Here is a 17,779-nt window from a genome sequence, read left to right as displayed (position 1 = left end):
TGTATGTTATGATAATGGTTTCCTGTGTTCAATGTTTATCTTTTTCAAATTCTGGTGGTGTTTTTTCAAGGTTTTCAAAATCTTTCAAAATATTTTTCCAGTGCAAGCTAAAATGTATCTTTCATTGCTGAGTTTATATTCTGCATAATTCTTTTGAAGCAAACAAGAACATCTCAGATTGCAGTCCTAGCTATCTCTTTTCATTCTTGGGCTTGTAGTCCTGCATATATAATTAAAAAGGAAAAAGACACATACAAAAATGCAAGGACACTAATTGGTCTTGATGTGCTCCATTTGCTTGATATGGGGCAAAATAAGAACCTGAATAGATTTTGCACTGAACGCCAAGACTTGAACTTCCAAAAGATAATATAAATCATGGTGTTCAAGAGAAAAATGGGAATGTGCATGGAGCACTGAGGCAGGTTTATCTGTATATCAATTTTCAAAAGCTGCAGAAGGACAAATGCCTGAGCAACCCTTTTAAAAAATACTTGTGGGAAACTACATTCCTGATTACACAGATTACAACAGAGCTAAAACAAAAAAAAAACGTTTTTATATCTACTAAGTGGATGGCTAAATAGATTCTGGAACAATGAAAAAGAGCTGGATATTCAGTATGATGGGAATTAGGGATTCCAAATCACAGACATAAGCCTGCCATTCTTTAACTGAAATGTATCATCACATTTGTCAGAAAACATTGCAATTTAGGAATAGAAGTGAGGTTTCCCATGCCCATTTCTCCAAAAGAACCTGAATAGGCTACTGTTTGATGGAGGATCTTTGGAACACAAGCCACTGTTTGAACAAGTAATCCATTCAGATCTTCTCTGGCAAGTTGCTAACTGCCCTTTTCAGTCTTGTAGCTTCAGGAATTCAATATTTTAATCCAAATTGCTACTTTAAAAATAACATATGGTCCGATGAACAATTTTTAAGGGGAACCTGTCATATGTCTTATTTCAGTTTAGATCATATTCAGTGCGAAAACATCTGAAAATGTCCACTTGATGGCAGCACTGACCTTGCCTTAAATTTATACTTAAATACAGGAATCCATTTGTAGCAAGGTAAACACTGCTGCCTAGTGGACATTTTCAGATAAACCCCTAAAAGGGAACATTATTTTCAGAGGGGCAGAAATCAGATACAATCAGATTTTACCAAAATCCAAGCATATTTATAATATAACTGCACATTGATAGATATATTTGTCAATGATGGTTTTCTCTCACTAGTTTCCTATAGGTGGAGCCACACTGAATAGATAATTTAGTCCTTTTGAATTGAAATGATATAACCTCCTGAATTACGTGCTGTGCTGCATGAACCAAATAAAACATTCATATAAAGAAAACTTTATAGCATCCAACGATACCAGGGTGCGCACAAAGTCCAAGACCACAAGGATCCTTTGCTTAAGTAAGTCAGTGGGTGCAGTAAAATTCTAGTCCACCTAAGGTGCCGGTTTGACACAGATAAACATAGTATGAACTGTCCAAGTGGCCCTACCTGCCTACCCCAGCTTCAAGGACATCAGGAAGAAGAGAATCAAAGAGATATGGGAAAAAGAAGTAAGACGTACTAGAATATATTTCAGATGCTTTGCCTGACTGGTGCAGAATGTGTACAAAATCTGGGACCACTCTACAGACAAAAATAGGGTTCATGAATCCACTGAATGCAGTGGGTGTTCAAATGCTATCAATGCAAATGCCCACCAGCCTTTACTAGAGTGATTTAGGCAATAAGCTACCAAAGCTCAGTCTTTTTTAGATGTTTCACCACCAATCCACAATCAGTGCACAGTTTTGACCAGATTGTACTACTCTATGATTCAGTACTTTAAAGGCCCTGCATAACCAGATGAGAGTACACTACAGACTGGTTAGACTAGAAAAACAAGAAGAATAAATGCAAAAGAACTAGAGCCACCATTTGTCCTGCAACCTCTTGTGTCACCAGGCAGCAGACCATTATCTAGAAAAGAATGTTTTCAAGTAAATGTCCCCATTGAAACTCATAGACTCTGCAACATATCCACTCAATCATAAATATAGCAGACAAACCCAGGGCATTGCCCACAACACCAAATGGGCTCTCTGGGGAGCCAGAAGGACTAATTAAACTATTGTATAGCCACTTGCCAGTGGAGGCCCCAAGTCAATAAGAGCTCTCGCCCCGGGCGGCCTCCTCAGCCCCCTCATTATGATGACTTATCTGTGCAATGGTGAGGGTCGTGGGTCAGCGGACCTGGTCCGTGGCTACTGCAGGCTCCACCACATTCGCTGCTCCCTCTCCCAGCTCCTCAGCAGGGAGGAGAGGTGCGGACGCTGGCAGGGGGCAGTGAAGGATAAAGCGGGGGCAGCAGCCCACCGCTCTCCCCAGCGGGAAGATCCTCTTCATCCAAGTTCCAATGCAGGCTCCCTGGAGGTTAGGCCTGAGGTGATGAAGGATCCACGGATCAGCAGTGAGGCAGGTCGGGCAGTGGGTGTCCAAATGTTCTCAACTTCGATAGGTGTGTCGGTTGTGTGCTTTCCCCCAGAGGCTCGCCTGGCATGAGGGGAGGAGACCAAAGGATATGGAAAGCTGTTCACGGTTCACGGCAGTCAGGCCTCACCCAAACCACGGTGCCTGGCTGTTAGTCGTGGAGCCGCAGAGCGGGCGACGAGATGCATGAACTCCGCCCCCTCTATGCAGGCTCAAGTCTCTGGTTATATGTAGGGTAGAAACGCCAGGATTCTTTCTGTTAGGTGCCTGAAGACTTAGGATGCTCTTTGGAAGGTCGGGTATTCACTCCTGGGAGGTTAGGGGGTGCTCAATTCCCTTCTTCAACCCCTGTGGAGGAGACTGACAGAGATGCGTCAGCACATCTCAGCGCCCCCTGGTTGCTCCAAGGGACAGAATTTTGAAGTTGATTATGTCCTTGACTGGTAGTCAGTGGTCCGTTTTTCTGGCCTCAGAGATGTGGTCCATTTTACCCATGTCAAGTGCAGCCATTTGTGCACTGTTATGTATTGTTTGAAGTTTGTGTAGGTTCTTTTCTGTGGTGCCAGAGAGTAGGGAGTTGTAGTCCAGTGTTGATCCTAAGGGGGCCATAGCAACTTCCAGACGGTTGGCGGAGGGGAATAAAGGTTTGCTGGTGTTGAAATGCTTGGTGGCATAAGCAGATGATGATGCAATGTGGTTGACCTGGCGGACATGGTCATGGACAAGTCGAGGTAGAGGCCAATGGTTTTAACAGAGGAGGCGACAGCAATGGTGTGGCTGTCAATGATGAAAGAATTGAAGTCACAAGGTAGTTTTGCCAGATGGGTGGGGGGCCCGATGAGGTGATGCTCTGTTTTGTCATCATTGAGGTAGAGGCTGTGTGTGGCCATCCGGTATTGGATAGTTTTGAAGACAGAATACATTTTGAGGGTGTCTTTTGGATGGTCCCTAGTAAGGGGGATGAGAATTTGGGTGGCCACGTAGTTTGTGTATGAGATCCCCAGGGTGTCGAGGTTGTCAAACAGGGGCTTAGTGTGCATGTTGTAGATGGTGGGCAAGACACAGGAGCCTTGGGGTACCCTGCACGATGTGGGTGTTGGTGTGACCGCAGACTCTCTGGAGAATACTCCTGTGGATCTCTCAGCCAAGAATGAGGGGTCCCAGTTGGCCACTTCCATGGGGAAGTGAGCTGATGATGTGAGGGCACGACAGAGGATCTGGGGGTCAACAAGGCCTTATGCTGGTGAGAGGTCAAGTAGTAGCAGCAAAGAGAGGGTGCCCTGGTTGTTTGCGTGATCAAGCTGATTTTTTAGGTCGAAGAGGGCTGTTTCTGTCCCGTGCTTGGGACGAAAGCCTGATTGACAGTGTGACAGAATGTGATGGAGATCTAGGAAGGACTGGATTTGAACATAAGCCACTATGTCCATGATTTTCAGAAGGAATGGGACCGTTGTGATAGGGCGATATTTGGTAGGGATGGCCGGGTCGAGCGAGGGGTTTTTTCAGCAGTGTGGAGATCCAGGATTCTTTCAGGGCAGGAGGGATGGTGCAGGTTGAGAAGCACAAGTTGACGATGGAGGCAATGAGTGGGAGTAGCGGGTCAGCGCATTCTTTGAGCAGGGAGACTGGGCATATATCCCCGATGTAGCTGGAAGGATTGAGCCCGGCGATGATAGTGGCAAGGGAGGAAATGCTAACAAGCTGGAACTTGAAGGGAGGGAAGTCCTTTAGGGCAAGGCGCGGTGATGGACAAGCAGCTGCTATTGAGGCTTGTGGGCCTTTTATTTTGGATTGTAACTGTGTAAATTTGCCAGTGAAGGTGAATTGGATTATGTTGTCTCTTTCAGTACGGTGTATGGAGGGGATCTCGGAGTTTGGCAAATGGCTAAGAGCTCACACAAGTTGGAGCAGGCGTTGGAGATTCATTCGTTGTAGGTAGTTGCTTTAGAACTCAGTAAAAGTTGTTTGTAGTGGAGCAGTAATTTCCTAGCTTTGAGGAGTGCCAGGTGGTCGATAGCCTTGTGGAGCAAGTAATTCTAATGACCAACCAGGGCTATGGGATCCTGGGTGGAAGGGAGCGGAAGGTTGATGAGGGGGATGATGTTGCTGCTACTCAAATTTCGTGAGCTGCGGGCCATGATGCTAGGTGAGGCAGGCTGTATTTTAGAACATTTGTTACTGGTAGGCAGGGTGAAGGTGATGATGTTTTGGTCTGACCATGGACATGGTCGATTGTAAAATATGGAGATGTTACTTTTATACTCCAGCAGCCAGTCAAGGGTGCGGCACTGGGAGTGGGTTGGCTCTGAGATAAGTTGGTTACAGCCTAGGGCTGCCAGGGAGGTGGATAAGGCAGTGGCGCTTGAGTCGGTCGGGTCATTGAATCCTAAGTTGAGGTCATCCAGTACACGAAGTTACGTAGATGGTTTGCGGTTGGAGGAGATAAGCTGTGTGAGGCCGTTCTGTAAGGAGGCGATGGGGCTGGGAGGGCGGTAGATGAGGTGGATAAAGTGGGTGGCTTTAGGTGAGCATTTTAGTTAGGTAGTGGGGTAGAATTGGTGGTCTAAAATGTGAGGGAGTCCTTATAGACAAGGACTTCTCCACCCCCCTTTTTTCAGGTCTATCACATCTAAGCATGGCATAGCCTGTTGGGACGGAAATGGATAGGGTTGAGCCGGCCGTGGGGGTAAGCCAAGTTTCTGTCAAGGCAAGGTTGTCTTGGTTGTCTGCAGTGAGGAGGTTGGATATTTCATGTGGGTGGGCCATGAGTGACCTGGTGTTGAGGAGGGCACACTGGAGAGTTGGTGAGGCAGGATGCCCTGTGGGTGTGTGAGAGTCATTGGGCTTGTTTAGGGTAGAGGGAATCACTGTGGGGAGCGAGGTTGCATTTGTGCTAACATTAAGTGCATAAGATGGCATCCTCAGTTGTAGGGTAGAGGAGTGAGGTATGGGTATATAGCACGGGAGGGTGCGACGTTGGAGGTTCACATTATGGAAGCTAGTCACTGGTGGTTGAGAGATGAGGTGCTATGTGGTGAGTTTAGGGACCTGATGCAGCTTGTGGTCTGGTAGGGAGTGAGGCTGTGGTTTTTGGGGCGCTCTGTAGGTAGTTTAATGTGGGTGGTGACACACCAGACAAAGCTAGGTGAGCTAGGCTTCATGGGTTTGGTGGTCTTGTGAAGGGATTCATTTGTTCTTGGTATGTAGGGTGGTGATTTACAGTGAGCTCCGGACCTTGGTATTTTCACGCATAGGGTGTACGTAGGCTGGTGATGCAGTTGTGTTGAAGGAGTTAAAGGGTTAGATAGCCGGTTGTCTATTGGTACAGTTGTGCAGATGGGTGCATGTTGAGGAGGCAGGGGAGGATATGGCCTCTCTCCCACCCTGCTCAATGCTTATGTAAAACTCTTATTTGCAGCCCTGTACGTAATGGGTGTCATGTACACGAATTTCACAGATGACATCCAGATCCTCATCCCTATTTCTGCAAACCATGAACAAGACTCAATCACCATTAATAAGATCTATGCTATAATCCAAATTTGGATGGCCACAAACAGTCTGGGTCATTACGAGTTTGGTGGTAGCCATGGTGCTAGTAGCACCATGGCTGCCTCCAAACCCGTGTCCGGGTCTGTGGTGTCGGAATTGGGACTTACCGGGACATTCTGACTTTGGTGGACACGGTAAATCCCATTTCTGAATACCATTCCCCATTCCCATTCGAGCCCCCATAGGAAGGAGCTAATAACAGGCCCGCAAATAGCGGGCCCATTATTAGCTCCTTGGTCCCTTAGCAGCTCCCACAAAGGGACCTCGGAAGCCTTACCGGTGCCGTTAACCCCCTACCGCCATACTCGGAATCAGGCCGTCTTAACGACAAAAAAACAGAGATCCTCATCATATCAGAGGATCCAGATCACATTACCACTACCAGGAGGGAAGCTAGAATCATATTTAAAGCACTCTGCAACACCCATGAATGCGTTGCTTAAAAGGCTCCCACGTACCTCAATAAGACAGTGGGCCTCATTATAAAGGTTGCCGGTCCAGGAACTATGGTACCGGTAAGCATGCCAGTACCATAGATCCCAGACCGGCACAACAACAACATGTCCAATGCAACGGCACCGTTATAAACAGTGCTGGTGCATCCAACCTCCCCATTGCTTTTCAGCCCTATGGGGCCGAATGGGAATGGAGAGCATCTTTTTTTCCGGTGCCCGCAAATGGACAATTACTGGGTCCGGCAGGGCCGTAATGACCCGGTAATTGTCCATTTGCAGGTGCCAGAAAAAATTGCACTTTTGGCGGCAGCCTGCTGGTTTTACCAGCAAGCCTACCGCCAAACTTGTAATGAGGCCCTATGTCTTTCAATAAAACAGTAAGAGTACTCAGGTCAAACAAAAATGCACATCTATCTGTCCCACGATACAAATGCTCCAGAGCTGGGGGTAGCAGCTTTCCAGTGGTCGCCCAAAAAATCTGGAACTCTCTCCCATTACTCACTAGAAATGAGCCCTCTCACAACTGCTTTAAGAAATCCCTAAAAACATGGCTTTTCAACAAATTCTAGGCCCTATGCACTTTCCTTCTATCTGACTGTAAGGCACTGTGTCAAGTATTGTTTATAACTGTAACCACCGTACCCTCCCTGAAAAAATTATTTGACACTGTATCCATGTATGTGAAGATGTCCGCAACTACGCTGTGATACCCACGGGTTTCGGCGCACAACGAATGCAATAAATAAACACATAAATATTGTGTTATATCGAATTTGGTTGCATTTCAAAAACATTTGAAACATTTGAATTGTTGTAAGATATGTGAGGATGGTTTTTAACTAACTCATTATATGGATGAAGATTTTAATGGCAGTGGATTTTAACGGATGAAGATCTTAATGGTTGTTGATTGAATATATGAGTTTATGTTATTTAAAGAATTTATGTTTGTGGATTTGTTTAAATCAATTTTAAACAATGGGCCTCATTCTGAGTCTGGTGGTCTCCAAATAAGGGTGCCGGTAGCAACATACTGGCACCCTTTATGGACCGCCAGACTACGAGAATGCCAGCATGGTTTTCACTGAAGCACCGACACTGTTAACAACGGTGCCGGTGCTTCCGTGTCCCCATTCCCGTGGGGTCCTATGGGACTCCATGGAAATGGGGATTTACCGTTTCTGCCGCCTGACATCCCGTTCCAACACAACGTGTGTTATACCGGTGGCACCAGGATATCATGCAGCGGAATCAGTGTCACGAGGTTAACGCCACCCTCGTAATGAGGCCCAATATATCCATGCAACTTAGTGCAGCACAGTTAAACAAATGTGTATACAGTTGATCTATTTAAATCTCTTTCCAATGTGTGTACATAAAATACAAGTAATTGCTAAGGCACATTATGTGCATGGCCATTCACTTGTTAATATCTTGTAATCAGCAAGTTACAAGAGATCCAACAAAAAAGTCTTCTGGCATTCATCGAAGTCAACATTCAATTTCATCTAATTCCTGCTTGTTCATGTAAGCCATGTTATGGTTATCACATTATCAATGCAATAATGATGTATTTTTTCATCTCAGTGCATACTGTCTATGCCAGACTGTGAATGACTGCATCAAGTTTCATGTGCATGCCTTTTGCACTGCCCAGTGCTTTCTCAGTGTCCTTGCAATGTGAGCCAATTTGGCTGATACGGTTGGTTGATACTGTGAGAAACCTGAAGGTGTCTCACCCGCTGCTCCCCACAGATCTGTCATCCAGGTGGCCAGGACACAGTCATCGCTTTTGGATACAGTTCCTGGGGGTGGAATAGTGCGGGAGGATCACTTGGATGAGGGGTCCTCGGGCAGTGGAAGTGGGACACTGGAGGGTGAGATGCAGTATCCCCTTTCCAATAACACCCTTTCCCCATCCTACCAGGTAAGATACCTAGCAATTCAACCCCCCTCCTTTTCAAACACAAACTCTTTCTCACTGACAGTTCACCATGAGCCGAAAGAGACTAATACCTGACATGTCCCAACACCATGGACAGGCAAGGTCAGGCAATTATGGATTATTACAAACACCCGACGTCCATCACACTTCCTCAGATGTATAAAAGGCGGAGCATGAAAGCACACCTGAGTGAGGCAAAGCACACAGGAAACAGCAGTTCCAAAATGGCAGTTTAATTCAAGGATAAAGACGGCGAAACCAGAGAAAATTGCAAGGAGTGAAGTACCCATGACAACTAAAGACCGTTACTTTCATGAGCCTTGGAAAGTAAGAAACCGAAGACCAGGAACTAAGGCTGATCTAATCTGCACAGTGTTTTGGAGGTACCCGGGGTTTCCCGCATTGTTAACCAAGGTGGGGAGGAGCGATGGCCACTGTGGTACTGTCCTTGGCTCCTACAACAAAGCGGCGTAAGCCGAAGGCAGCACAGCAAGTGAGTTGGAGAGACAGATACCAAACCAGCTTGTGTTTTGAACCAAGTTTGCAAGCAGCAACATTGTGCAAATATAACAGTGTGTGAGGCATGTGCAAGGAGTGACACAAGTATAATTGGAACCAAAGAAGTAATTGAACTTTGTGATTGAACTTTGGGAGGCAACTCAAGATAACATACACAGAGTGGTCCGGTGCCACGTGGGCACCCATTCAAAGGTCTCTGTTACGTATCCTACGGATGATGAGTGTCTGAAAAAGGAATACTGAGATCAAAGTGTTCATGCAATGGGTCTTGCTAAATCCTGTGCACATTCGAAAGACTATGATAGATTAAAGTACATCGCAATTGGTCCGAACCCGGCTGAGGGAGACTAATTGACAAAGAGAACGGGATCTGAGCCCAGTAGAGGGTGACCCAGGACGAACGCCCAAATTGAATAGTGGTAAAAGGAAAAGAACGTTTGTGTGTTGTTTTTGTATACACCAGGCCCTCTGAGTCAAGAGACTTGCAAGAAGCAAAGACACTTGGACATAAGAGGTCCTGAACTGTGAAAATAGAACTGTATCCTCGTGCCACCAAAGCTAGAGTGTGCACTTTGCTTGAGTAAAGCACCTTGCCCTGTGCTGAAAACATGGGGAAGGGAGGCCAATGGCCCAATCATACTGAATCATCATTTTGTGAACACTTTTTTCTTTTTCATTAACTTTACCCCACACTATCTGTAAATTAGTCATAAGGATTGGCAATAGGTTTTTTAGTAAAGGCCCTTTTTGATTTGACAAGACTCCACTAGGACTGCATTATTATTATTTGATGGTCATAGCTTGCTCCCATCTTAGATTTACGTTTAGATAGGTGTCTATCATACCCTTGCAAAAGTTCAATTAACACACTTGAACTGTGGTCACTTGCGTCTGTCTTACTATTGCCACCATGCGTTCCTTACAATACCCCTAGTCAAAGTCCACATCAGGTCTTTCTTTGTATACATCTGCCTACTAAAACCAGAATGCAATTGCATAAATAATGATGAAAGAATATTTAAGAAAACCTAAATCAAGTTTACTTAAAAAACACCTGATATTAATTTCCCCTAGTGGTCCCAACAACTTTGCCATTTTTCATCGCACAGCAAGGATGCTGATGAAGGGTAGGTTGTAGCGAAAACACATGTCAGAGCATGCATAACCCATATTATGCAACTCAACCTCACTGCCTGACCTCACTCACTACCAGTATGCCATTATTAGTGGCATGGTTAGGTTTCAGCATCCCAAACTTGATTGGAGACTGAGACGTGGACGATGTTTTGCACCTCCACTAGTGAGATGACACAACCAGTGATATTGAGGACATTCATTTGAAAGGTGAGATACTTCACCCACATCGAAAATGGCAGCAGCATCACTTGCTGGTTAGTAATTTTCTCGTCAGGTTTTATATTGTTTCTTGGATTCTTGGAGTCTCACTACGATAGTTCAGGACTTCTAGTCTGGGTCAGTATTAGAGGGTTTCGGTTAATGAAAAACATACTTTGATTAAACTCATCAAAATATATATGGGGTAAGGGGATACAAGGAGAAGGGAGGATGTTGGGGTAGGGATACAAATACAGGGAAGTGGGAATTTGTGGGAACCCCCCACATATTAAAAAAACTTGATTCATTTTTTCAAAAAAATACCTAAAAAAAACTCCAGTCACCAAAGGGACAAATAATCATATTGACAGGTGACTTCAAAACTCACATGTGCTAGTCCCAGGGTTGACATATGTTGCTAGTCATCATGTCAATAAGGGAATGGGACTTCTGAGCAAGGGACACAACAGCAAATCCAAAATAAATGTTGATGTGGGGTGCCTTTGATCTCATAATTATGGTAATTGAAATAATGTTTTTTTCATATTTTTTTCAATGTGAATCATAATACAAAAGGTAATGCATTTTGTTCTTAAATCATAGGTTTTGGCATGGAAGCAACCTTGCTCCTGGTGGTTGGATATTCTCATACAAAAGCTATGGCAATCTCTTTTCTAGTGCTGGCAGTTGGATTTAGCGGCTTTGCCATCTCAGGTAAATATGACACCATTTACACTGGTTTAAAGATGTTTAGTTCTAGTGAATAATGAATGTGGGACTATGTTTGACTTCAAATCAATGCATCCCACCCAGCTAATGAAAGAGCATGGTTGACTCAGTTACTGTGGGGAATCGCCATCTGACACGGGTGCAAAGCCCTGCTTTTTTAAAAATTTTATTAACAAATAGAACGATGAGGGTAATTTCTTCTCAAAAAGGGGTAATCTGACAACCAGATTCCCCCTTTCTTGTCGACTCCATGCTAAAGACATAGTGCACTCGTGCCCCGTCGCATCAGTAGCCTGACCTGTGGCACCCACTCTACTCGTGACACAGAGTGAGTTTGAAGGTCATGAGGTGCCCACTTGATAGCCACAGACAGCCAAGTCCCTGCAGTGCAGAGGCAGCATTTACAATATGCCCCACTTTACCAAAAACTATGATGATCATGAGCCTACCATACTGGTGGCAGGTTAAACTCTAAATAAAAGCTATGCCTACTTTTAGGCATAGTGCATGGTGCTAATTATGATCACAACCACCACATTACAATTGATATTGCACATGTGTCAGCTCCTGTGAGCCAGCTCCACTATGGAAGGTGATGTGTATTCTGGTCAGTCGGTGTAGCCCGTCAAATGGCAGTATAAGAACCTGGAAGGATGGGCATCCTCTTTTATCTCTTTCTGAGGGATGGTAACACCCTCCACCCTAAACAGCCACACAGCAGGCAGCTGCCCTAGGCCTGTGTGTCAAGGGATCACACCCATTCAAAAGGAGTAGCCTCACACAGGGTGCTGCAGCTCTAAACGTCTTTGTTCTCAGTAAGAATGGAAGGGCCCAGAATTGTGATAGGCAGGAGGGGTCTGGTCAATGGAAGAAGGTTCCCATCATTTTGATTCTCAATTCCCCCTCTCTCTTTCATATCCCCTCCAATTCTTCTGGAGCATTGATTGGACCACTCAGGCAGGCTAGCTTTATTCCAATCACCTGAGGACGTTTGCCCTTAAAAGATGGGGTCTTTCACTCCTTCAGCAGGCTCACTCAGTGCCTCTCAGATTCTTTAAGGCCGCAGATTTGTTCTGAAGATCTTACTGGATTTCCTTTGGGAGAGTTGTACTCTCCAAAGCCCTCAGCCTGTAATGAAGAAGGAATCATCCAAAACAGAAGGAAGATCTGTCCCCTACCACTCACATGTCACATCGGGAGTAACCTCTGCTGTGGATCAGGACCTACCACTCTGCACTAGAATCTCCTAAACTGGAAGAGCAGACCCTGAACGCAATCATCCTATCCTCGAGTCCCCCTGATAGGTCCTCAAAGAAACCAGAGGACCAGACCAGCAGAAGCTCCCTGTTCACCGTACTGAATCAGTCGGTCTGTGTTCACTGCACCTGGGACAAGAAGGAAGTTGCCGGAGCTGTTTGCTGTGTTCCTCCACCAATCAAACATTTGCTTGCACGATCAACCAGCTCAACACAGCATTGTGTCTCAGCAAAAGCTCATCACCTGGTAGGCCTGAAGTGACTGCATAATGCCAGGAACCAGACCGAATCACTGGAGAGTCACTTGCCAACTCTAATGGGGGATTATTACCATGGCTCAGCCCAGCTAGCCCTTGAACATCCGCTGCATTGATCGCACATCGATGCACTTTTTTTTTTTTTTTATTGGTTTAAAATCAAACCTTTAAAATATTACACAACCAAAATCAACAGAAGTAAAAACCACAAAAGTCCAGTGACCTTTATATTTTCCCCCCCAATTTGACCTCCTCCCTTCTCGCTGCCCAAACAGAAAATTCACATTGACAGATCTTATTTTCCATGATCAACCTTGAAAGCACTTAAACTCATTCAGGCATTCTCACAATTGTCCGGTTTGATCTTTTAGTTTGTCATCAATGACGGCCAGGGAGGAGGTCAAGAACAAGATTAATTTCATATCTAATCCATTCCACATTCTCCTCCACCACTCGTCTGCACATGCAGACTGATTTTCGTTATACCACCGGCCCAGATGAATTGATCTTGCATCTTTCAACGCTGAGCAAAAGAGGACTAAGTGTTTAAGGGACTCCAACTCCTTATTACAAAAGCGACAGATAGAATTTAGTCCCACATTACACGCCCAGTGGCCGGTTCTCTCTTTCGTTTTCATTGCATTCAGCCGAAATAGCATGTATAGTCTTCTGGCTTTCGAATTCGGGAATCGAGTCAGATATTTTTGAAGGATGTTGTAACCCCTTGATTCAGCAGGGGAATTTTTCATCGCATTGGCGGCTAAATGCTCTTTACAAGTATTTATCCAGTCAGCACGCCATAGGGTCACTTTAGCAGCCGTAGGATTTGTGTGAAGAGTGTTCAAGCTAATGTTGTTAAATGCTAAAAAATCTTCACATCTTTTTATCCATTGAGAGAAAATATCTGAGCCTCCCGATGGAGCATTGTGGAATATCTGGAATTGGAATATTCCTTCCTCTGCTCTAGTTTTTCGAAACAGTGCTAGTTGGTTCCAGCATATCCTAGCGTGCAGTGAAATTAAAGCTAATTCATATCGTATGCAGGCTGATGCAATTCCAGGTGGTAAGTTTAAGGTTTTGGTCCAGAACATATGTTCTAATGAGTTCCAGTGTGTCGCCAGGCAACCAAATGCATTTTCCGCGCCGTAAGCCAGAATCGGCACAACTTTTTGTTCATAAAAATTCCGCAGCGGTAGCAATGAAAATCGCCCATATTTTCTATGTATCACCGAGCCCTGGCAGGCCAGCTGACCACATTTTCGCTTTGAATCGACCACCCAAGGGTCGTCACATATGCTGGAATTTAGATTCATGCCGAGGTATTTTACGCTTTTTGAGAGCTGCAATTTCATTTGATTTAGAGACCATACATATTTTAAGTCTCTTGAGTTACGACTTGTTTTTAAATTTTCAAACACCAGTATTTCTGTCTTGGTTATATTGATCTTCAATTTATTCTGGCAAACATATTTTTGAACAGCTTTGAGTTTGCGTTGAAGACCAATCGGTGTTAAATCTAGAATTACCAAGTCGTCAGCATACAACAGCCAGCTTACCTTCGATGAATTGAGTTTTGGTGGAAAAGATCGCATCGATTGAATTGCGTCCCCAATATCAGAGATAAACAGGCCAAAGATTGCAGCTGCTAACGGGCAACCTTGCTTGACTCCTTTACATGTCTTGATTTGAGCTGACAACGTCCCGATGTGTCCAGCCGAACGGCAATTGAAGTATTAGAGTGAAGCTCTTGAATTGCTGCAAGTAAGCCAACCGGACAGCCCCACAGTTCCAACTTTTGCCACAATAGTTCATGATCAATCATGTCAAAGGCCATGGAGAAGTCAACGAAAGCAAGATACACTCTCGTGTTAGTTCTCAAAGCTTCCATTTTCAGCAGATTTAGAACGAGCAGGTTTAGTTAACACCCCACAAATTTTACAAAACCTGCCTGTCTTTCATCTACTCTTTTCGCTGATTTAGCCCAAGTGATCAGTTTTACTTGCAACAGGGATGAGAAAATCTTGCCCAGAACGTCGAGCAGGGCCACCGGACGATAGTTTTCCGGTGATGCTCTGTTTCCTTTCTTAAATATTGGCACGATTATCCCAGTCTTCCATGAGGCTGGCACTTGCTTTTGCAAGTTGATTTTCTTAAATAGATCAAAACACAAGTCTGTCCATAGATCAGGAAACTGTTTGATCATATAGTTAGACAACCCATCGGGGCCGGGGGCCTGCAAGTTTTTTGCTCTCATGATTATATCTCGGATATCGTCCTTTGTGAAATGTAAATTCCATGATGTTAGATTGGTAGTTGACATATTTGGAGCAAGATCTTTGAAGTATAGGGCTGTGAAGTTGTTTACCCACTCTATTTCAGAAATAGGGCAAGCTTGTAGGGCCACTTGCGAGGTTTCCATGCAGTTGATAGTTCGCCAAAACTCGCCACTGTTTTTATTCGTAAGGATCTTCATCATTGCTTCAGCATCGTTTTGATGTAATATAAATCGATGGCTTTTGATCCAATTTTTATAGGCTTGTTTGACTACTTTGTTTTTTACTGCTATTTCACTCTTTGGGCCTTTATTATTCTTTCGAATTTCAGCTTGCATTGTTCTTTTTCGTTGTTTTACCAAAAGATCAAAACTATGTTTGTTCACGAAAGACCAGTTTTTCAGACCAATATTTTTGGTTTTAAATTGAGATAAAATTGGCATATATTCAATCTCGTCTGGCTTCGACATGAGTTGTTTACATATCTTAGCCACATCGTGTTCTTCCAATTTTAGACGAAGACGATTTGTTTCCACTGTGAATTTATTTTTCCACTTTTTGATTTGCGGACTTTGTGAGTCTTGAAATCATAATTCTAGCATTTCATGATCGCTATTCTTCATGGAACGAACTTTCATGGTCTTAATTTTTCCATGCAGCGTGTCAGAAACAAAAATATAATCAATGATGGAACTTTGACCTTCCCGCTGCCACGTGGGCTTAGCCGGTATGTCACCTTGCATTCGACCATTTAGCATTGAGAGTCCTCTTACTTCCATTTCTTCTAACCATAATTTTGACAAATGACCTTTGGCGGGACACTGGGGATTAAAATAATCAATGTTTAAGTCGCCACAAACTATCAAAGCACTTCCACTGTTTGATTCCAACAAATTATCGAGAATTGCGGTAACCTGATCAATAAATGGAAGTGACCCAGTCCGTTGGTGATTCCAATATAAGTTGATAATATAGATCATGTCGGAAAGTTTGAAGGGAGCATCAGTTTTGCGTAACTCACAGACTTGGATGTAGGGCGTATAGTTCGTCGAGTTCTGCAACCGGTATCCCGATGACCTTTTAATCAATGTCAGGAGACCTGCTACTGGGCGGCCCTTTTCTGCCTTTATGGCTGGATTGATTGCACATTCATAGTCTGTGATTGTTGGTAATTCACAGATCCAGGTTTCTTGTAAACAGATTAGTTGTAACTCGTGTGCCCAGTTATTATTTAAGAGATGTGAAAAACCACGCATATTCCATGAGGCAAAAGAGCATTCTTGATCCACATTAAGCTTCGGGCATTAGCTGTTCAAATTTGCATTTAGTGACAAGGCCATCCAGTTCCAGTCTTCTACGGGGACATGTTCTCTTTGAGTGCTTGTTTTTATCAAGGAGGATTTTTCAGTTTGTCTCTCATTATCTATAGTAATCTTAATTCTTTCCATTGAACCTCTTCTGAAGCTCAAGACCTCTTCAACCGCCACAAAACTTTGGGGAGGCGAAGCGGCTGAATGCGCACTGCTAGTTAGACCATTCAGGTTGGATGAGGATCGCCAGGTTTTCTCACTTTGATCCAACTTTCTCACCACTTCAAAAGGTTTAGAGGTACACTTATTAGAGGGCCAAGCTTCTCGTGGCTGATTTAACATCTCTTCTTTTTCGCGTCGTTCCGGGTCGCTCACTTTATAAGTGTCGAAGCCCATTGATAACAGCTCTTCATTTGCATCCAAAATTACATTTGCGATTAGATTAGAGTTTAGATGTAAAATCACCTTATCGGTGCACCTTTCCTCTGGGAATTCAATAATTTTCAGATCTTTATTCTCCAAAGAGCGAAGATGGGGTAGATGATGAAGTAGTCGTAGCACATTAGTTCTGTTCAGAATAAGTTTATCCGAGCCCTCCAGTCGCTCTAACATTCATTTAATCAGCAACGATGGCTCTGCCGTTTGTCCGGCAGGCATCCTGTTCTTGTTTTTCAAGTTTTGCGCTAACATTTTGGGCTTAAATAAGTCCGATTTCTGAAACATTTCTACTTTGGCATCAAGAGGTGTTTTCGCGTCTGATCCCAATTCTTTCTCAAGGTACCCCTCATATAAGTTGCACTGACTTGAGTCGACAGTATTTTGTGCTTTCAACTGGCCTTGTATCCTTTGTCTTTCTCTTTTAGCTTGTAGTGTCATGAATTCCGGACTCCTTAGCACTCTACCCTCTTCCTTCTCCTCTACAACTGGCGGAATGATCTCGCACAGTCTTTCTCTCACTACACGTCTTGGACAGGTTAATGGAGCTTCGCCCTTCTGTGACTCATTTGGGGTGCAATTTTGTTTCTCGAATGATGTAATCTTATTATCGCTGTTCGATTTTGTTTCCAATGCAGATACTACAGCTTCTTGAATGACGCGTACTTCCGCAACAGTTTTAACCGGTTCAACATCGAGTTCAATCTTGTCTTCATAAACTGATAGATCCATTAATTCCGCTTGTATTGCCAAGTCCTCTTCGTTGGGCAAACTCTCCATCGCATTAGATTTTGGATAGTCTATTTCCAGGTGCACAATCTGAGTCTCCTTTATTGTGTCCGCTAATTTCAAACTGGTCGAAATAGCCTTGTCAACTATTTGAAACATATTTAAATTCCGTAAGAATTTTCGGGCTCCTTTTTGTTGCGATTTTTTTTCAAGCAGGCATGTTCTTTTGCTTTTTCATTAGAGGATGATTTTTCTTTGAACCCACAGTTGAAGTCGGTTGCACTTCTAGATCTAAACTTTGAAAAATAGGAAACAGACCTGCAGACTTCGCTGTTGTCACCGACACATTCTGCGGGTCAGAAACCCCTTCTATAATTTTCTGAAGTGGAGATGAACCGGAGGCCATTTGAGGGTCCACTAAGGCTGGATTAGATGCATTTTTAGCTTGCATAAAAACTGTATTAAACGAAATATCAAGAGCTTTTCCT

The 17,779-nt window shown here is 44.0% G+C and overlaps 1 protein-coding gene across 1 annotated transcript in view; it reads left to right on the top strand.

The window, feature by feature from the left end:
* The window catches only part of SLC17A8 (solute carrier family 17 member 8), a 769,865-nt gene that overhangs the window by 654,186 nt on the left and 97,900 nt on the right, over positions 1-17,779 (top strand). Inside the window, exon 10 of the mRNA XM_069629352.1 lies at positions 10,906-11,016. Coding sequence (XP_069485453.1) covers positions 10,906-11,016 — 111 coding nt within the window. The remainder of the gene's footprint in view (positions 1-10,905; positions 11,017-17,779) is intronic.

The sequence above is a fragment of the Ambystoma mexicanum genome, chromosome 12 (assembly GCF_040938575.1).
Source record: "Ambystoma mexicanum isolate Mex_15411 chromosome 12, UKY_AmexF1_1, whole genome shotgun sequence".
Lineage (NCBI taxonomy): Eukaryota > Metazoa > Chordata > Amphibia > Caudata > Ambystomatidae > Ambystoma > Ambystoma mexicanum.
Note: the sequence above shows the minus strand (reverse complement) of the source record. Positions and strands in the feature narration are given on the sequence as shown.